The sequence below is a fragment of the Corvus kubaryi genome, unplaced genomic scaffold (assembly GCF_017639235.1).
Source record: "Corvus kubaryi isolate FWS band 111438036 unplaced genomic scaffold, C.kubaryi_AGA036_p1.0 split1-37374, whole genome shotgun sequence".
Classification (NCBI taxonomy): domain Eukaryota; kingdom Metazoa; phylum Chordata; class Aves; order Passeriformes; family Corvidae; genus Corvus; species Corvus kubaryi.
In genome coordinates, this window is record NW_024582079.1 from 1,663,307 (window position 1) to 1,685,033 (window position 21,727).

At 49.7% G+C, this 21,727-nt stretch overlaps 1 protein-coding gene across 1 annotated transcript in view; it reads right to left on the reverse strand.

Moving 5' to 3' along the window:
* Positions 1-20,085, reverse strand: part of LOC121657785 (protocadherin Fat 2-like) — a 56,602-nt gene extending 36,517 nt beyond the window's left edge. Inside the window, exons 1-3 of the mRNA XM_042013877.1 lie at positions 19,761-20,085; positions 4,874-8,159; positions 4,148-4,462 (exon numbers count right to left, since the gene is read on the reverse strand). Coding sequence (XP_041869811.1) covers positions 4,148-4,462; positions 4,874-8,138 — 3,580 coding nt within the window. The 5' untranslated portion in view covers positions 8,139-8,159; positions 19,761-20,085. The remainder of the gene's footprint in view (positions 1-4,147; positions 4,463-4,873; positions 8,160-19,760) is intronic.
* Positions 20,086-21,727: the final 1,642 nt, after the last annotated feature.

Here is a 21,727-nt window from a genome sequence, read left to right on the forward strand (position 1 = left end):
GTTACCACTCTGCCCTGGGATCTGACAGCCCTTGTGGTTAATTAATTAGGGTTAATCACCCTAATTCCCGTTTGGAGCCGCAATGCTGGGCGATGCCGAGATGCACAAACGGACAGCCACGTTCACATGGCCACGGAGCAGCCGGAGGTGGGGAGATGGACACTGCACACGACTCCTGAGAGAAGCCCCCTGGAATGAATGCACATTTTCATTTGTTGCTGCTTGGTTGTACACCTTGTGAGGCCAGAGGGCTAAAATGGAAGTGGAAGCTGTTATTAAAGGGGATCTGCCATCAGCTTTTGTGGCCTGGGGACACAGTTCCTTGGTTCTTTCTGCTGTCCACTACAAGGCCTGGGAAGTGCATGTTTAGTTTTAATGAGTGTTTTGTGTGTGCATGTGCATGTGTGTGAGTTATCAGCACCCTGCCCTCCTGGAAAACCCCATCCAGCCTGTCCCATGGGACTTGTGATGGAGTTGAGTGGGTGTCCTTTATTTGTGTTCTTGCATGAGGCCCTGAAGGTTTCTGCTGAATCCTAAAGAGACTGAACAAAACTGTCAAAGGTCCTAATTACACCCGTCCAATTAGCCAAGCTCTGCATCCACCTGAAGGTCCAGAAACAGTCCCTTCTGTTGCCTGCATGCAGGCAGGCACAGACTGTGCTCCAGCAGCCTGTCTGCACACAGCAATGGGAAAGGAGCGTCTGCCTTTCTCCTGCTTGCTGCCTGGAAAGGGCAGAGAGGAAGGCTGGTCATGTTGGAACAGGAGCACCAAAATTACCAGGGCATTGTTGTCAGGGAACAAAAAATAATAATAACTTCTGCTGGCAAGAACAGGGCTGGGGTGGAGGTTGCTGGCCCCCTGCCCTTGCTGCAGGGGGGAAAATCTAAGATAGTTAAAATAGCCAGAATCAGGTTTGCAGGCACTGAGGCTTTCACAAGAGCCTGAGAAGGGAAGAGGTTGTTCTCCTGAAATTCTCTTTCTCTTTTCTCACTCCTGCTTCCATTTAACCTTTTTTTCCTTCTCCACCTACCACCCCACCTCTTGTTCTGACCCTGCTGTGCACTGCTCCATGCTCAGCTCTGTGTTATGTTGATCTGGAGAGCAGCCATGCAGCCATCCCTCAGACCTAAAGAGCAGGATTTCCTCGTAAGAGAAATGCAGGGAGCCACAGGCATCCTGGGGAAGCCCATGGACACTGACACAGCACAAGAAACACCAGAAGAACAAGCACTAGATAAGAGCTGGAGACAAATAATCCAAAGTAAAAGGATTCTTCAAACAGCCTTCCAGCAGGATGAATGGCTTCATCCTGACTCTTCCTGCCACGGCCTCCCAGTTCCTCCTGGTCCTGTCTGGACTTGAACCCCCTTCACATCAAACCCTGCACAAAACAAGCTGAAAACGTTTCCAGCAGAAGAATACCCCAAACCCTACTATCTGTCCATCTCTCCGTGCAGCTATCTATCCCTGTCTCCCACAAACACTGCTCCACACCAGCTGCCAGGCTGGGCTGGAGAGATTCCATCGCCAATGGCACAGAGCTTTCATCTCAGTGCTCAGTTTTGCTCCCTCTTCTCATTACCCTTTCATGTATTTTCCCCCTTTTTCTCCACCCTCTTTAGGAACTGAGACCTGGAAGATCTTAGAGCCTTTCTGTGGTAGTTTGGGGATGCTGGAGATGCCCAGGACAGTTACCATGGCCTTTCCTGGTTCCCTGCAAGGCCTCAGGAGAAGTCAAGGGGCCTTGCTGGTTATGTCTCCACTGGCCAATCCACCCCCGTGTCAAGGTACTGGATCAAACACAGAACCAGGAGCAGAATTAGGTTACTTGCAATAGTGTGCCACTGTGCCCTAAATGATTATCCAGGGCTATTCTGTAGGGTTATTCCGGGTGTAGATACTCCTGTTGTAGCACTACATCAGGACCTCCATTCCTATCAGGACACAGGATGAGAACAAGCTTCCTCACCCTCCTCCTGCTCTCCCTTTGCCAAGAGGCCACTACCAGGAATGTCCTACCTAGGAGAGACCCAGACTGACCTCTGGCCCTCTTGTGCTCTGGCTTATTTCAGTGCCAGTGTGATTTATTTGTCCTTTGATGACAATGACCATGTGGGATAGGAGAAAAAGAGATGTCTTGATCACAATCTTCTGCCCTGGACTGGGATAACCCTCTTTTTTTGCATACAATCCTGCACTAATGGGGATGACCAGGCTCTGAAAGACCAGAAGTTCATCTTCCAGTGCTGCACTATCAAGCTGACACCAAGGATTATTGTTTTATTCTACTTAATGGAGCAACTAGCCTGCAGAATGGAAATACCACTGAGTTTCCAACAAGCTGCCTAAAGCCCTGAACGTTAGACAAGCTGTGATACTGCTCCTGGCAGCAGCAGCAGCAGCAGACTTCTCTTTAGATACTGTAAAGATGAGGGAATAACTGCTCCGTTTATGCCAATGTTCACAGGTAATTATAGGTTCTTTTGGGTGACATGCAAGTAAAACAATGGATAACTGAATCCTCATCAGGCTTGGAAGCAGGACCTTAAACAACCTCCAAGCTCGGGGTTTAAAGAAGAGACCTCCAGCAACTGTCCAAGAGATAAGATCAGCCCATGGGTTTCTTTCAGAACTGACAAACTTATCACTCTTCTCACCCAAATCACCTGAGTATAGGGAGAGATGGAGAGGAGATGACTCATACCTGAGAGAGCTTTTTTTGTCTAAGATGGGGATTAATGGGTTGGCTTAGAGGTGAGGTGTCTCATTAGCAAACATTTGGATTTTGCCAGGGTCACTCATTTTGCTATGGAACATGAGTGACTTTGCAGGGCTGCACTCACACTGAGGTGAAAGCTTTGCCTGCAGCATAAATTAGGCTGAATTTCCTGCAGGGTGCATGGCTGCTCTGCTGATGAGGAGAGCCAGCCTGGTGTCCTGATAGCCATCCTGCTCCACATCCCATTGAAAAGGCAGTGGTTTTATGCAACAAGGCTTCTGAAGGAACATTTCTGCAGAACCCCACATTGTGCAAGCTGTCCCAGGGCTGGGTTGTGCATAGCTGGTTGGATTATGTGGGAAAGTTGGATGCAGAGCAATGTCCTGACCAGGCTAAAAAGCTTCTGGCAGCGCAGACAACTACAGCTGTGGGCAGCAGTGGTCACAGTTAGCTGACATCTCCAGGTGCATTTATACAGTGTCATGTAAATACACCCTGTGAGGTTCTTGTGACAAAAGGATTTTAGTGTTTCATACTAGTACTACTACTACTACTACTACTACTACTACTAATTTCTTTCTTCCATTCCCCTCCTAGCCAGCTGTAGAGCACTGCCAGAGAGCCATTACACCACTGGTAACACGTAGCTGAGAGCAGCTCTAGCCTTTTTCAATACATCCAGCTCCTCACCTGAGAGCAAGCTTCTATCCCGCTGCAGTAGCTGAACTGCTTTTATCATCTGCAGGAGATCAAAGTCATGCAATAATCCTCTCCCATAGTCAGGCTCTGTGCCCCCCCTTCCTTCTTCTCCCAGAAGCTGATGGTGTGAAGGGCTCGGCACAGCTTTCCTTGCCAGACTGGCCCAATGTCAGCTCTGCTGGGATAGTTTGAGGAAGCTGTTTACACAAAATATCAGTGGGTTTTTGATGGCTCTGGAAGATCTGGTAAATAATCCTCAGATGAAAGATACAGTCTAGGAAGATGGCAGAGGAGGCTTACTACACTTACTACATTAATAGTGCTGGAGAATGGGTGGAGCCTTTAAGTGCAGTGGAATTCATTTTCGTTAATCCTGCCTGGGTCTGTCTCAGGAACAGTCACCTCCAGAAGGGTGTTGCCTGGCTCAGGCTGTGCAACAGGCCAGTTGTTTATAAGGGGGAAGATTAAAAACAACTGCTTGGTGCTGTTCAGGGCTTTGAAAGTAGCACATTTGTGTCATTCTAAGAGCCATCTGGATGCAAATCGCAGCCCTCAGGTTGAGGGTTTCAATCCTCAGGCCCCCCACAGAGTGTATTTGGAGACTGGGACTTTTGCTGCAGGAGGAAGGTGTGACAAAGGCAACTGTGTGGGCTGTTTACACTGAATATGTAACATCCTCTGGGTACTTGGAAGCCTAAAAAACAGATGCTGAGCTGGGTCAGTCTTACCTGTAATGAGGTTAATGGTGAAGAGTCCTTGAGGATTTCCAGTTAGGATGTGAAAAGTCAGTCTTCCCTCTGAGCTAGAGTCCGGATCGAAGGCATCAAGCTGAAGGACAGATGTATTTGGTGGGGAATTCTCCATCACAGAGGCATAGAAGACAGGTCTGGACATCTGAGGTGGGTTGTCATTGGTATCAGTAACTTCAATATAAATTTCAGTCACGGAAGACAGAGGAACTGTTCCCTGGTCAAGGGCTAGCACAGTCAGCCAGTAGTGAGACGTTGCCTCTCGGTCGAGTGATCCTATGGTCCGTATGGTGCCTAGAAGGACAGAGAGTGTTTGTGAGGGATTTAAGGAAACCAGTCCTTGATGCCAGAGCAGTCTGTATCTCAAGTCTGCCTCCTGCTCTTTGCTGCAGACACCAATTCTAGCACCCACCGTGTCTGGCTGTGAGACTGTGTGGAAGCTGAGGGCTTGCTTGTGCTGAGGGTCATTTTTGTTACACAAGTGAAAGAGAAGATCTCAGTATTTTTGGGGAGGACAGACATTGATTTGCCATTATTTTAAGGAGAAAAACCCCTGCTTGTTCCTACCCAGATACAGGGATAGACTTAGTATAACCCCGCACAAGCAAGAAAGGCTTGAATGCATTCAACATCGCAAACAGCCAGGCCAAACACAGCAGGTAGTTTAAGCCTTCAAGGTACACTATTAAATTAAGATGTCCTTACCTGTGTCCTTTTCGATGCGGAAGATGGACAGGCCAGTGCCTTCTCGGAGGAAATACTGAACCTCTCCATCTTTGCCCCTGTCGATGTCCTTTGCCGTGACCATCATCACCGACGTGCCCTTAGGGCTGTTCTCCTGCACCCAGCCTTTGAAGACAAAGGAGGCAAAGCGTGGTGGGTGCAAGTTCTCGTTGACATCAGTGACGTTCACTTCCAGGCGGCAGAGGGAAGAGCGAGAGAAGGGCTTCCCACCGTCACTGACCTGCACCGTTAGATTGTAAGAGTCCCTCTTCTCATAGTCCAGCTCCTTCTCCAAACGGAGCGCCCCGGTGAGCTTATCCACATGGAACATCATCTCCTCATTGTTAATGAGGCTGTACCTCACCTCCCCCCCAGAGCCAGCGTCAGGGTCAAAAGCCTCCAGAAACAGCAGAATGGTCCCCACGGGCAGGTCTTCGGGGACCTTCACACTGTTGATGGCTGGGAGGCACTGTGGGGTGTTGTCGTTTACATCCTCCAGAGTCACAATGAGGTCTGCAATGGAGAACAGCTGGAAGCCTGTTTTGGGCTGGTCCCTAGCTTCTATTTTCAGCACATAGCAAGGCCACAGTTCTCTGTCTAGAGCACCTGTAACCGTCACTTCTCCAGTGACACTGTTAATGGCAAACTTGTCTGTGGGGGTTAGGAGAGAGTATTTTACTCTCCCATTGTCATCTGTATCAGCATCTTCTGCTTTCAGTTGAGCTATTGTTGTCCCTGCTGCTACATGTTCTGGTATTGCCACCCAATAGGCACCTTGAGGGAATTTAGGAGTATTATCATTGGTATCCAACACATTCACAGCCAATAGTTTCCAAGATGATTTTTGTGGTGTGCCAAGGTCGTACACAGTAATGTTAAGAATGTAGAAGCTGGTTTGTTCATGATCTAAAGGAGAAATGACTTGAAGGAGACCCAATTCCAGGTCAATGGTAAAGCAGCTGTCATCATTTCCATCTGAGATCACATAGACCAATTTTCCATTAAAACCAGTGTCAGGATCAATAGCTGAAAGGTCAGCAATAGTTGAGTTGATCGGAACAGTCTCTATGATATCAATAGACCGTGGAAAGTTGTCATCGAACTTAGGAGTATTATGGTTTATAAGGTGCAAGTTCGGAGACATTTCATCATCCTGCCCATGCCCTTGAGACTGAGACTCGATGGAGTGTATGATGGTTTCTGTCAGTTGCTTCAAGACTCCTGTTTCCTCACACTGCATTTTGACGGGGAGACCTTGGCTGACCACAGTGATGTTTACAGATGTTGGCAAAGCGTAGTTCTCTCCATCTGTCGCAGTTATTTTCAAAGAGTAGAAAAGCGGCTGTTCAGAAGGAAGATCTCGCAGAGATATTCTAAGGGATATTACTCCAGAGATGGGATTCAGTTCAAAATGCTCTAACTCGTTGCCAGACTTGATTTCATATTTGATATGCTGCAGCTCATCACTGTCGATTGCAGAGACTGTGGCCACAGGGCTCCCAACTGGAAAGTCCCGTGGGATGGTGCCACTGCAGCTTGCCTTCTCAAACACAGGAGCGTTGTCATTGACATTGCTCAGCGTGAGGGAGACGTACACCTCTGTCTCGTGGCGGAAGGGTGAGCCCCAATCTGATGCCCACACTCGCAGGTGGTACCATCTCTGCATCAGCTCATAGTCCATCGACTTGGAGGTGGAAATGACACCAGAATAGGGGTCAATGACAAAGGGAACTGATTTCTGGTTGGCTATGCTGTAGGTGACAAAGCCATTGTCTCCTTTATCTTCATCTGTAGCCCTTACTGTTAAGACACTGGTACCAGGAGGAACATTTTCATCAAAAGCCCCATGGTACGAAGACTGAGTAAAACTTGGAGCGTGATTGTTGCAGTCAGTGATGTCAACGATAACAGTTGTGGATGTGTGACTGTTACTGGTTGTAACTTCAAGCTCAAAACTAGACTGCTCATGGAAGTCCATTGCTCTGACTGTAGTTATCAGTCCAGTGCGAGGATTGATCTTAAAGCTTGCGCTGTCAGAAGTAGGTCTCAAAATATATTTAAGATTTGGGAAAACTGGTGTGATCTTCACCATAACAACTTGGCTTCCAGCTGGGGAAAATTCACTGAACTGGACCCGGTACACGTCTTTCTCAAACCTGGCAGAAACATACTTGGAGGGAGGTATGTGGACAGCTCTGACAGGAGAGAAGAGTGGTGGCTTGCTCTTGTCCTTGGCTTGCATGCTGAGGTTGAAACCAAATGGGTAAAGTAACCAGTTTATCTCTTTGTTTGACACAATCACGAACTCAGTGCTCCCACAGTAGGATTTGATGGCTTTGAAATGTCTTCCCGGATCTCCATCCACAAACTCAACTGAATCAATCCCTGCTTCTGAGTCACCACTTTCTACAGAGAGAGTTGCATAGATAAAGTCTTCGTCTGAGTCAGGTGATGTCACCTCCACCGAGGAGATAGAGGGGGGTTTCCTGGCAGATGGCTCCACTTGGATTGTGAGACTGGCCAAGTTCCCAAAGCCATTCCCCTCCGTGATCTTTCTCATTCTGTCCACAGCCAAAACCTGCAGGTTATGCCTGCCTCGATGGGTGCTGTTCAGCCTGCCTGTGACCATGACTGCCCCTGTGGTGGGGTGCACGGTGAATAGGTTGGACCTGGTGTTGAGGGCATAGTAGAACTCCGCGTTCTGGCCAGCGTCAGCGTCAGTGGCACTGAGCATGCTGACCACTGTTTTTAGAGCAGTGTCTTGTCTGATGGACACTTTGTAGGAGGGGGGTGAAAAGAGAGGTTTCAAGTCATTTCTGTCCAGAATATGGATCAAGACTTTGGCCCAGGCTTCATAGGCAAAGGTGCTCTCTGTGGCCTTGATTATTAACATGTAACTGTCTTTGACCTCACGGTTTAAAAGTGCTGTGTTGCTGCTCCTGGTTCTTATTCTCAAGAAGCAGAAATCCCCAATCACGTGCTCCTCTGTTTTAAACAGACCAGTGTTGTCCCCAGAGGCTATTCTGTACCTGATGTCCCACTCAGGGTCTTTCTTGTAGATACCCATTTTGACGTAGCTCTCCACGTAGGTCTTGGGGGCTGAATTCTCATAGATGGTGGCATTGTAGAAAAAGTGGGTGAAGTGCAGAGGGGAAGTGTTGCCCTTCTCACAGCTTGCCTTGTGGACCACACAATGCATCAGGAAAACAGCAACACTCAGCAAGTGCCTCCTGATGGAGATTTCCATGGTGTGGTGTCTCCTTGAGCCCTGCAGGTGTCAAAGGAAGAACACTGGTAATTCTCATTAAGGTCAGTGTGTTACAGAAGAAAGTCTGCATAGGCTCAGCCTCACCTCCCTGCTCTTTCTACCCTGACCTTTATTGATGCAGTTGTTAGCTCAGCTCTTCTTCCTTCCGTCTCAGCGTCCTCCCACATCCCTATGCTGGCTCAGATTTGTTCACTTTTTCTGCTTCAGTTTCTGCCCTTATGGAGGGCAAAATGTGCAAAGTCATGCAAGATGCTCTGATCAGGCTGACTTGCTATTCTGTGAAAAATCTTGCTCTCCCTTCGCTCTGCCTTCTCCCAAGTCAAACAGCATATCTAAACCCTCCACCCCCAATCCAAACTCCCTCTTGTTTTGTTTCTCCAGCCTCCCTTCTCCATCTTAACCTCTCTCTCCACACAAGTTTTTGCTAAGTATTTTTGAGAGTCAATATACAAACTGCTTTGTGTGCCTCTCCGTGGCTTGTCTTCCCTTTTCTCTCCCTGTGCTACAGGATGTGTTGTCCTTCCCCAGCAGTGATGTCATGTCGTATAAATTCCTTCTGAATGTGCACCTCCACGGTGTGGCCTTTCCAACAGCTTTCACTCAGTTTCTAGTCAAGCCGTGTCTCAGTTACCTCAAAGTTCTTCTAATTCATAGGCCTGATCCTGTTGCCTCCTCTATGTTCACTGAAGGTTTCCAGCAAGACACTTTGCCCATGTCACCCTCAGCCCTTGAGTAATGTCTCTGGTTCCTGCCTTCTCATGGCAAAGCCCCAGGGTCAGGATTCCTGAGGAGGATCTGCCATCCATGACCACCCGCCATCAGCTTCCTTCTCTAACAACTCCCAAGCATCTGCGGCTCCACGGTTTATCTTTGTGCACAAGGTGTATCAAAAAGGAACTGGGGAGCACACATGTGATTAACAGGGATGTAACTTTATTAGGGAGCTTTGCAGAGCTTGTTAAAGGATCAAGGCCCATTCTTTTCAAAAGCTAAGTGCGTGCTGCTGTGTGTGCAGTTAGGGGTTGAAACCAGGGATAAGCTAAATATAGGTGCATATATTTCCCCTAGATATCCTAAGAGATCTTTATCTAGAACTGTTTCTTCCTGTTTTAAATTTAAATTATATATCAAGTACCTGCCAGTCATTTGGCACATTCCTAATTTAAACAGGGAAGACTTGTTTTTCCAGACACTTTTTCAAGACTCATCTCTTTAAGAGCCAGAACTAGTTCAATTTGTAACTCAAGTTGAATGTTAGGAACAAATTGTTAGAGCCCAACTAACAGTATGTGTCACATTTTCTCACTGAGGTATCTAATTACTGATAAATACAAAGCTGTAAGTTTCATATTTGCTTCAAATCCTTCTTCCCTTGCTAAATAAGATGCCAACCATCCAAAAATATCTCTGTGGTCTTTCCTTTTTGAAACAAATGGTTTGAAGCTGAAGCCAAACTACCAGAAGTTGAAGAGAAATCAACAAAATTCAGGTGTGACAAAATTCAGACTCATTTTTTCATGCCATCATTCCACTTCTAGGAAACACAGCATAGTCCCAAATGCGCTGAAAATTAAAGAAAATCTTGGAGGGCAGGGATGGGTGACCCAGAAAGGCATGTGGCTCATTCTGAGAAGTTGAAAACCATGTTCTTAAAAGCTCTGCTTGTTGCTTGTTGCTTAACAGTGCTTCAGAGCTGTGCAGCATGTAGGAACTTGCCTAGAGCTACTCCCTTCCAACTTTTTCAACTGCTGAACTTGGAGAGAAGACGTTCGCAGGCTGCGCGCGCGTGTCTGCGAGCACTGGGAGCGGGGTAATCCACACAATCCAGAGCGGAGTAAGGCAGCAGAACAAGCCCGCAACAAAACCAGAGCTGTTCCACGAACAGCAGACTTAATGAAGCCGATCGCTTTGTATCTGGGCTAATTGACTTTTTAATTGAATTGTACTGAAACGGCAATGTGAACTCATCTCGCGTAAGACATCAGAGAACCCACAAAGCAGAGACGTTATGAACTCCACAACCACAAGAAAAGCAGGAGCCAGAGCACATGCCTTCCTGGGCACCAGCAATTCAAAATGGGAGGATAACCTTGAGCAAGGAGTGGGTTTTCTGGCATTTAACAAGATGCAAGCTTTCGTCTGAATCTCTCCTGGAATGTACTTAACCTCACTCTTCCCTGTGTATTTCCTGACATCTAAGAAGGGCTTCACTTACATTGCTGTTTTTTTCCTCTGTATTAGCAGGGTTTTACTCCTCTGTCCAGATAATTATTTTGCAAAACCTGTTGTGACCTCAGTATTTCTTAGAGCTGTGCTCTCCATTACAAGCTGGACTGAAAGCAATCAATGGCTTCAGCTATTATTATGAGGGATGGAGAGTGACTGTGCATCTGGGGCATGAGGCAGAAACCTCATTTCCTCTGGAAATTATCTGAAACTTTGAAAAACACCATCAAAACTTAGGGAGAATTGTCTAGGAGGCATCACCATCAACTTTTCAAGTCTAAAAGTTTCTCTTTGTGTCAGGAGCATGCTCAAAGCTTGAACAGTATCACAGAGAGTCTCTGTTGCGTTCCCTGACAGCAACTTCCCACCCTGGGCCTGGAAACAATCACCTACAACCTGCAGCCTGGAGTCTCTCCTTTAGTAGGCTGCACTGGGAAGCAATCATGCTCTAAGGTCTTGTTTCTCTTTCCCCAGCATGGTTTTAGTGCAATTTGAAGTGTAACAGATCTTCCAGGAGATGACTGTCCTGTCCCTGCTCTGCCTCCTGCTTCTGGAATTATTTATGCCCCACTCACAATGCACAACTACCCAGAAGTGGGACTGGGACATTATCAAAGGCTGTGGTGAAACTTAACAGAAAAACAGGGGACAGTGCTCTGAACAGAGGGGTAATCTGGGTAACTGCTCCCTTGGCTCAGCTCCAGGGAAAATCCTGTTGGGACTGGCCCTGGAAGGTGACAGCAATGAACCAGCAGAAATGAGGTGGGTTTCTATGACTTTTGTTCTGTGGGTTGAAAGCTGTGCATAGCATGAAACCAGCAAAAAAATCAATTTATGGGCCCTTAGTCCCAAATGTAGATGGCTACCAAGGAGGGGCAGCACTGCCAAGCTCAGGGGTCTTTGCCATGGAATTCAAGGATCTCCAAGTTGAAATTGGGTGAAGCAAAGAGATTTTTCATGCAGATGAAGAGAACCATTCTTCCTGCTTTTCTGAGCTGTGCTACCCCATGTTCTTGTGCTGACAGTAATGAGTGCGTGATCCATGGGACCTGTGGCAAGGGCCACGCCCACTTCAGGGCTGCCAGATCAGCTGCAAGCATCTAACACTTGAACACCCTTACCTACCTCTGAAATGCCATTCCATGGGATCATTTATTTCTACTCCTGAGTGCTCCACTTCTCCCTTTCATGGCCTTCTGGAGCTGGTTGCACATGGGGAGGTAGAAGTGCTGGAGGAAGCCCATGGGTGGGATGGAGTGTGGAAGGTAGGGCACGCTCCCGACTGAGGGAAATACCAGGGCATCATTATGTAGTGATTCAGCCTCCTTTGCTAATCACCAGGCAAGGATCAGAGAGCCTCGGGGGGCTTCGCCCTCAGCCCTGTAGATGCAAACTCCCCGCAAAGCGAGTAAACAGTCGGTGTATCTCTAATCAGAGCCTGAGCGCGCGTCTAAATTTAACATCCAAATTGTGAACCTCTGTCAAAGACATGCCCAAATCTGTTGGCTTAAAAGGAGGGAACAAACACAGTGCTGAGATTCGAAGTGTGTGTGTGTGGAGGCCACGGAGATGGGCGATTTAGAGGGATTTGGGCTATTCTGGCCAGCTGGTGTGAGTGGCTGGGGCATAGCCAGGGGGTCCTCTGGGGGCCCTCCCAGGGGTCTCCTGCACCATGTGGGCTGCTATGTTTGTTGGCTGTATCATGGAAAAGTGCTGCAGCCTGCCAGGAAGCAGGTGTGGCCCCAGCCCCTCCTTTTGATTCCCTTCAAGAGGAGCATTTAAAAGCAATAAAAACCCAAAACACAAAACAAAGCAAGAGCTGTGTGCACCCAGAGCAGCATTCCCGTCATGAGCTGTGGTGGAGGTTTGGCCCAAGGTTTTGAGATCAGAAGATTAAAGAAAAATCATCATTTTCATTGGAAAATAAGGACAACTGTTCCCCTATTACTCTTTTGCCAGCATGTATACCAAGTTCTCTTCCTCTCTTGCTTTGTTCCCTCACCTCCCTCCATTTTCTCTCAGTTTTTTCTTCACTACAAGAAACAGCCTCTTCCCCAGGATAGGAACAAGCCAAATCACCTCCAAACACATCAGCTTCTTTGTCAGAGGCTGCAAGAAGAGTGAGTTCAGGGAAAGACGGGAGATGAGATTGGCTGTTCAAGTAATCAGTTTAACAAAGAATTCAACTGTCATTGTGAAATAGAGACAGAAAGCAAAGGGAGTAAATCCCATAAAATGGTGGGTGCAAGGTTTTGGGAAAGGTAATAGGAGATGGGACACTGTCTTCTGCTGGCTTGGCAGAGCAGAAGGGGCTCAGCTACAGGTGGGGCAATATCCTTACAGCTGCCTGCCACATAGCATCAACTAGAAAGCAGTCCCTGGGCTTTCAGTGTTGCAAAGGCACAGAGTTAAATGGACGCGGTGTTGAGCCACGTGTGAGATGTTTTGCTTCCCAATGCTGAAATAGCCCCTGTACACCCTGCCAGGGGGATTATGCTGCTGGGTTAATGTTTGCCCTCTCCTCTGCCACAGTGATTTTAGTGGGAATTGGATGCTTTTCCATTTGGGGAGTTCTCTGATGGTTGCTCACAGCCCCGTGGGGTTTGAATTCTCTGTGGAGATGGGTATTTTTCAAACTGTTTTTTCTTGGGCTTCGAAAAAGAACAAACAAAACCATCCCATCCTTGGAGATCCTGCTCCTGCATTTGGTTGTGCAGCCTCTGCTTGGTTCTGCAGCGAAGCAGAAGAAACACATCCTGGAGGTACTACACAAAGCCAGAAAACTAATGAAAAAGCCCCTGAAGTTACGGTGTTTCCTTCTTCAATGTATCTCGGGGTTTTCCAGCGCCTGTGGATGGTTTCTTAGGGCTGATGTGTGCAGAACTGCTTGCACCAGCCTGCTTGGGGGCTGTGTTAGTGTGGGTGCAGCTTTCTGCTGGACTTGCAGATTCCATCCAGGCACGGCTGGGCTGTTCCTTCCCCATGTCGACTTTCCAATCCCTGAATGGCTTGGACAGAGTTTTGGAAATTGTTTCCAGGTTGCTGGACAGCCTGGAGCGAGGTGGCTGCTCAGGTAGAACCCGGTGCACGTGCCTTTTACAACCAAGGGCTGCCCTTGCTTGGAGAGTCCCATGAAATCCTGTCACGGCAGTGAGTGGCAGCGCCAGACCTGCGCCATGACCCTGTCACGGTTCAGCTCTGCTCCTGGGGGTAAAGCAGCTGTGTACTGCTGGGGTGGGCTGTACCAAGGGCTCCTCAGCTGCAGAGCCACGGAAAGCCGTGGGATTAATGAGTCTCATGCTGGCATGCAGAGCAGTGACTCTTTCTCTGGCCTGCCCAGCATGGCAGGGGGTCACACAAATGTCCCTGAGCAGAGCAGGCACAGTCCTAAAGCACTACAGAGATGTTCCTTCCATCATCCCCCAGCCAAACCAGGCAGGTGCTTTAACCCTGGGGGGTTTGGGTACCCCAGGGAGCTTGGATAGGCAGCCTCTATGGGGGGTTGGTGGAAGAGAGACTCCCTTGAAGGAGTTTGGGGGAAGCCTGTGAGACATTGAGTTCTGTGGGGCAGTCTGGGACCAGGCTGGGAGATATGGCAGAGATAGCCTTTTTTCTGTGTATTGCTGCAGGGTTTGGTAAAAATGCTTCATTCTGAGGCAGCCCTGCCTTCCCCAGGCCTGGTCTGCCATGGCCAGGGGACCTGCCAGGGGTCCTGCCAACAACCACCCTTCAGGGCTGACAGTGGGAACAGGGTGGGATGCTGTCCCTTGAGTGGTGCAAGACAAGGATGAGTTGAGCAGGAGAGGAGAGGGCAGGATGGCCTTCCACATGGGAAGGGTATCTGGGAAGCATTTAGTTACTCTGATGTCCAACTCCTCCTTCCGTCCATTACAGCTGGATGCTTTTGCCACCTCTGTCACTGCCAGATTTCACAGGCTGCATGCTCAGACCCAGACTGGCTCTAAAGGCACCTTGCTCCATGACATCTTACTGTGGCTTCCTCCAGCCAGACACTCACCCCCTTCCCCCTTGGACATCTCACCCATTCCCCCATCCTCGGGGCTTTGGCTGTGCCCTGATGCAGCTCCTACTGCCCTGGAGCAAGCAGGTGCTGTGTGTCTTTGCCTCCAAGCCATCCTCTGTCCAAGAGCATCAGTGTACACAAAGGCAAAGGTTTTCTCTTGCTGTCTTTCCACCTGTAATGTGCATTTCTGTCCACTGCTCTGTGAGAAATCCAGGGAGAGCTGGATTTTGTACTGCTGCCAACACCCAGGCCTAGCTCAGATTTGTCACCTAGCTGAGGTGTCATTGCTGTAAGCTCACCTGTTAGGCACAGGAGAACTAGAACAGGCTTGAACTCTCCATAGAGTTGTGAGGGTCAATGATCTCTCTCTGTCTTGGCACTGCAACATCATTCTAGGGCAAGAATTAATCAAACAGCTCCAGAGCCCTCAGTAGGGTCTGGGCGGTGAGGGAACCTTGCAGTGCCAACTGCTGGCTCCTATCCCAGGGAAAGTGTGACATCAGGGAGGTGGACTTGCTTGTGCCAAGAGGGAAGCATTCTTATGCATTATTCCTAATGTCTTTTCTCTGCTCTCCCCAGTTATGGGAGCCAGGGGATAAATCCTGCTTATGATCCAAAAGCTGCCACTGCACAGATAACCAGGGAAATGTTGAGGGGTGGACAAGGACAGCAGCTATGACAGCCAGAAGACAGGAAGGAGACAGCACATCCCACTGGTGGCTCTCATGCAAATGGAGTACCTGGCACAAGAAACAGCCCTGGGGGCTGGAGAAGGAGCAGTGTTGGTAGGAAAGGGTCTTGGTGGGAGCTGCTCACCAGGCAGGGTGTGAGGGGCCTTGGGGTTGGGCCCCACACTGCAGCAGCCCAAACATGTTGGCACAAGAGCCAGGTGGAGCGTGCCAGGATCTCACATGAGTGTGCCCCAACTCTGCTGCTGCTGCTGGGACTGTGCAGCACTCACCCTGTGATTCAGCTGCCATGAGGCTTTTTAGCACCAAGGACCACATACCTCAGTCACTGCAAACTAGCTGTGAGAGCCCACAAGGGATCTTCTCTCATTGCTTTCTCCTGCCAAAACTCATACTGAGCCTTTTTTCCTCATGCATGGGATGCAAGTTATCTTACATTGATAACCATTCCCCTGTCTGCAGACTGCTGAGGGAAGCTGGTGTGTGGGACCATACTGTCAATCCTGCTACCTTTCAGATCCACTGGCCAGCTTCAACCAAATTTAACCAGATAGGTAAAGACTTGAAAGGAGTTTGCACAAGCTTGTGAAAAGTAGCAGGAGAGAGGAGAGAAATCCAAATTAGGACTCCCAGCTGGAAGAAAAAGCTCTAATGTGAGCCCAACCCAATTATTAGACATCAGAGAATCCACACAAGAGGGAGCGCCGCAGGCAACCAAGCTTCATGAATTCTGCTGCTCACAAAACAGCTGTTTACTTAGGTGCTGCAGAGCTGGGAGAGCTGAGGTCCCAGAACACAACTTCCATCTGACCCACCAGAGCTGTAAATCCAAACAGGGCTCAGTTCACCCCGGCCTGGTGAGAGCAGCAGCTCTGCCCAGTCTTGAAGGGGCTCTGACCCTGTGAGTCCTCATGCTCACCTTAACTCCACCTGGTGTTGGTCATGAGGCCACTGCCCTCATCCCCTGAGTGCTGGTAGTCCTCCAGTGCCCTTTCTGTGATTCCCTGTGAGGAGCATACATGTTATCCTAAAATCGCTAAAATTCTTTGGGAAGGAGCCCAAGAGCACCTTGGCACGAAGAGCTGCGTGAGGGACCTTGTGCCCGGCTGGATGCAGGTGAGGAGCCCCAGCGCTCAGCAGGAGAGGCTTCTGTCTGCCCTGCAGCACAGCCCTGCCCACCGTGCTCCTCCCTCACCTTTTCCCTCCTGCCCGGCAATTCTCATTCACCCGCAGACCTGTCCCTGCACTCATCTGACGATCTTCTCCTTCCCCTGCCCAGCACCCTGCTGGTCTTTCCCTTCTGCTGCCCGAAGGTGAGCACGGAGAGCAGCTTTCTGCTCTGCCTGCAGCCTCTCTCACTCCACTGCCATCTGTCTGCCTTGTGCTGCTCCTTCCCGTCCCTTTCCTGTGTTTGGAGGCAGCGTAAGGACACAGAGGACAGAAAATGAACGAGACAATCAGGGCATGACCCTCCCTCGTAAAAGGATGGCTGGCCAGGACGCCAGTAGCTGCGCCACAAAAATTCCCTGCAGCAGACATTTATTCAATGCAAAGGGATACCTGCAAACTGATAGAAAACCTTCAGCTCCCAGACCTAACCACAGCCACCCACCTGCTGTGCTGTGTCCACAGCGCTGCACAAGCTGCTGCAAGGCCAGCCCGTGCCCTGGGGAGCTCAGGGTTTCCCCGGAGAAAAGATTAACCCCCGGGACAGACGCGTTTGCCCAGGCTGGTCTCATTGCCACAGTGTGTCCTTGTCAGCTCTCATTATGCTCCCAGCACTGGTCACTCCCTCCTGCTCCGGACTCTGCTGGAAGCAGACTTCTAAAATCTCCTGCCATTGCAGCACCTCTGTGGAGCCAGCAGTGGCACAGGGACACTGCTTGGAGCACCTGTGACAACCAGGCTGGGCACAGAGTGTCCCTGTCAACCTGAGCCATATGGAGTATCTATTCATGGCATAACCAGCACCTCCCAGCCTGCCTGAGTCACAGCATCTATCCAATGTACAGCCACTCAAAAATAGTCACACAATGTAAGAGCATCAAAATAGCCCTGCTTGGCTACCTCTCTATTCTCTGCCCCAAAATGGGCAGTTTTGATTACTTAGTGGAGGAGCATAAGAAAGAAGGCTCAGGTAACCTGCTCTTTCTCCCACTTTTCAGCATTAGTGCATGTACATGGCTGATCTTGGGCTGTTGCATTTAAAAACCTTCACTGGAGCCATCCATCCCAAACGGATCAAAACCTTGCTTGAAGCCAAATAGAACTTTTGGTATCAGCAATATCCTGTGGCAATTTATTCCACAAGGTAATTATGCTCTCTGTATAGAAAAAGAAACTATTTCCTTTGGTTTGTTTCAATCCTGTTGCTTGTCCATTTCTGAGCTACAAACCTTCCTAACAGCCTGCCCCTCCCTGGAGCTCCTACTTCCAAGAATTAGGAAAGAAAGTTTCTTAGCTAATAAACCAGTACCTGCCTCATTACCACGGAAAAAGTGTGGTTAGAGGAAAAATTGCTTGCTCAGCAAATCAGCTTGTTAGTAGACAATGCAGCATCCATGCTGCGAACCCAGTTTGAAAAATTTAAAAGGGCTCAGGGGTATTTAATACTCTTATGTTTGTCCATGGTACAGGAGGAAGCCCACTGCTAACTGCTCGAGGTGCAGCTGCACTTGCATGCTCCACACGTGGCAAGAAACAAAGCGAGGTGCACGGAGCAGGGAATGCCATTGCTGTAGCATGGAGGTAGCTGGAACAATCCTGTAGGACTTGCCTTGGAGCAATTGGCAGGAGAGCAGGATGCAAAATGCATTAGTTCCTAACAGATGTCTGATTCCAGGTGTTGTGCCTCCTTTGAACTCTCCCTTCGTACATGAATGATGCTTGTTTGTTTGCAGGATTGGGAGATGCACTGGCTTGAGAACATTAGGGTTTGAAATGCATCCATGGTGTGAGCTGTAGCTACGGGAAAGGCTCGGGAGAAGAGCAGGTCCTGCTGCGCTCTCTCCTCCACAGGCAGGGCAGTTGGGCTCATTTTGGGAATGTTACAGAGCATGCCGGAGCACAATAGGCAGATGGGGAGAAGCAGAGACAGAACCCCCCGGCTGGGTTAGAGACCTCTCCCCTGCCCAGACCCGCAGGAACCCCAACCCCGTACCAGACACGAGGATGTCCCCGAACCATTCCCGGTAAGGTGAAGTGCGCTGCATTTTAGGAGATGATAAAGGTACACAATACCAAGCCCGGAGAGTTTGCTGTCTCGAATACCGAGACAGCCCAGCCTTCCTCAGGAGCCCAATACAGACTGTTTGCTTTCCGTCCCGAAGCTCCGATAACCTCCCAGGTCTCTCTAGCCGCCAGCCTAGAGAGCCACGGCAGTTCCCTACACATCCCCTGCCTGCTCTTTGGCCCTCTGAGTGCCGGAATAGGGGGCACAGAGCATTCCATGTCCTCCTGCCGGGATCCAGGGCACCCTGGGCGAAGCAGGAGCCAGTTGGCCACAGCCCTACCTGCCCAGCAGAGCCTGCCCAGCTCATACCACCACACAGCCTGAATTTCCACACATGCTGGAAACTCTCAGCCCTCCGCAGCCACAAACGCAAAGGAGCAACAGCTTTTTTTAAGGGTTTTCTCTGAAGCAACCCCAGTCGCGTGACCGCTGATCTTTGCCCCTCTGGAGTGCTGTGCTCCACCGAGTCCGCCTTCAGTTCCCCGGGAGGCTGATTAGCTGATAACTGCAGTTTGGAAGGGCGCCGTTGGCTCCAAGTGCCCAGGCCTCCCTCCCTGTATTTCCACCTCTTTTATCAGTCCTGCACATGTACATAGGAAATAGTTCCTGCACGCCCTGAAGTGGGACTGGGCTTGCTGTGGGATTTCATCTTGTCACAAGGCACCTGACAGTGAACAAAGGTGCAGAGATACAAACGGTGGCTCTGGCTTCAGCTCCCTGGCTCTGCTGCCCATCGTGGAGGGGGACAAGGGCAGGTGAGGAGCTCTTACCTGAGTGTACAGGGAAGCTGGGCTGGGAAACACCAGCGCTGTGACTGCACTCGGGGATCCCCAAGGCACAGCCCAGTTCGAGGTGACAGTGGAAGTGGCTTAACAGGGCATGTGGGGACAGAGTTTGGAGTGGTTCCACCTCAGCCCGGTTAGTGGGGTTGTACATGGCCAATAGCTGAGCCTACAGCCAGACGCCATCACTGCTCCTGCCCCAGCTCATCCACTTACTCCAGCACAAGCTCACTCCCTGCAGAAATCCTGCCCCATTCAGACACCTGGAGTGCTTCTCTGCTCAGTCCCTCCACACCTGCCTTGCTCTGCAGCGTCGCTTTCGCCTTTGATACCTGGAGCCCACCTGCTTGCACTGGCTGCAGCCTGCTGAAGCTTCCCAGCTAAGAGCAGATGCAAACACGAATGAAGCTTTTCCTGCCTCCTTCCATATGCCCCATGCTAAGGCTGCCAGAAGGGAGGAAGGGACGAAGAGCTCTGCATCCCAAACCTCTCTCTGTAGGAGGAAGCTGCTTCCAGCGAAATTTATTCACGTGCAAAAGCAGTTTCACGAGTAAATCTCTGCATCCTCCATGCCTTCCTCCATCCATGCTGCACAGACTGCTCCCTGAGTCATTTCAGCTCCCCACACCGGCTAGCAGCGTGCCTTACCTGTTGCAACAGGAGAGAGACCTCTCCTGAAGTTTACTGCCTCTCTGCTCCCTCCGCTGAAAATCCTCTCCCGCAGCAGCACCTCGCTGGCTGCCGGGGGTCCATGGTGCTTGCAGATCAGAGGAGAGGGCTCCGAGAAATTCCTGCAAGAAGGGGTTTTGCCGGCTAAAACTCCGGCGGCACCGGTCGGGAGCAGCGAAGGAGAAAGTTGCGAGGGGTGGAACTGGCTCGCAGGAGCGCCAGCCCTTCCGTGATGGGCTGGAGGAGGAGGAGGAGGAGAGGCATCGCCCGCTCCCTCGCTGCAGAAGTGAAGTTGTGTGTGTGTGTATGTGTGCGTGTGTCAGAGCTGGGCAAGGACCCAAGCCTTAGAGCCAAATAATTGCAGCGCTTTTTACTGTTAGATTAACTAGCATTGCCATGAAATCCAGGACCTCAACTGCACGGGGGGGGGGGGGGGGGGGGGGTGGTGGGCTGGTGGAATATGTCAGGTAAATCCCTCCAACACACCTGAAAAACTCAAAGATTGTTTTTAACTATCTGCCAGGTGGGTGTTGTAAGGAGGGATGGGGAGAAGGGGGTGGGGGAAACCTGAATCTGCCCTCAGAGCAGCTGCATGCGAGAGGCACTTTGAAGGTGGTTGTTGTTGTTTGGGTTGGGGGAGCCCCCAGAAACCTCGGCTGCCGCCAAGAAGCCCCAGGGTGCTCCATGCTGCACAGGCAGCAGGGAGAGGATGAAAAGGTGGTCCTGTCCTGAAAAGGCAGGAGGCAGAGGGAAGAGAAGGGAGGCAGCAAGGAGAGATGGCAGTGTGGGGAGACCAGACACGGTGCAGGAGCTTTGGGGGATTTTTGTTGTACAAATAGAGCATCCTGACTGTGGGGGAGTTGTTCAGGGCTGGACCAAGGTGAAGGGACATGGACCCTTCTTCAGTCCTCTTTGTCCCAGTCTGCTTCTGCCTCCTCCTCTCCTTTCCACCCCAAACCCCAGTAAACGCTAACATTCCCCCTTTAGATTGCAGTGAGGTTTGAACAGATACAGGGGTAGTTCTCAACATGGGAAATGAATATTCAGCTTTAGGTGAAGTTTCCTCCCCCTCTGGTGTATTTTTGCAGATGAAATTACCAGAAAGCTTTCTGTATGGTTTTAGGAAAACAAAAAGAATATGGAAAGTGGAAATTTTTAACTTCAAACTGTCCCAGTAGGTGCCTGGCTGCTCCTCGTGAGGCTGCACGTACGATGGTGGCACTGAGCACAGGAATGAGTGGAGGAGAGAGACAGGGTCTATTAACATCCCATTTGAGGAGAAGTGGTTGGTGCAAACTTGCACCTCACTGGTCACCAGCCAGCCCCCAGGACAGCAGGTTATTGATCCTCTGGCCACACGTACAGCCTCGACTGGAACTTGTCTCAGACTAGTTTAAATCACATGATACCAATCCCTTGGAAAATCCATGTGATTTCATGGTGCAAGTCCAAGTGAAGAAGTTGACCCATGATATATTGGGCTGTTTGGAGTTGTGGGTAGAGGTGAGTGAGAGCAATATGGTAAATTCACCAGAAAATGCAGTTTTGATGGAATCAAAATTGGTCAGGAACTTAGATTAAATCTAGGGAACAGTTTGTACCAGGAGTGAGAGAGGAAATGTGCACAGCATGGTGAGACTGAACAATCTCCCTTGGGTCACTGTGGGACAGTGCTGGGTTGGGAAATCGCTGATGGATTTTGTACTACAAATGTTCATGGTGCGTACTCTGCTCACAGCATCTTAACGCCACTTGGAAAGTGACCTTGATTTCAAGCCTATCATGGCCTTTCAGAAACAGTTTGAACTGAATGGGAAGAAGGCAAAAGTCCAGTTGGATTTACATGTGCAGCTTGTCCCTTTTTCCAGCTGGTTTATTCAGATGATTTCTAGGGAAACTTGTAGTGAAATTGAAAGGATTCTAAAAGTGACAGTAGAAGTAATAGT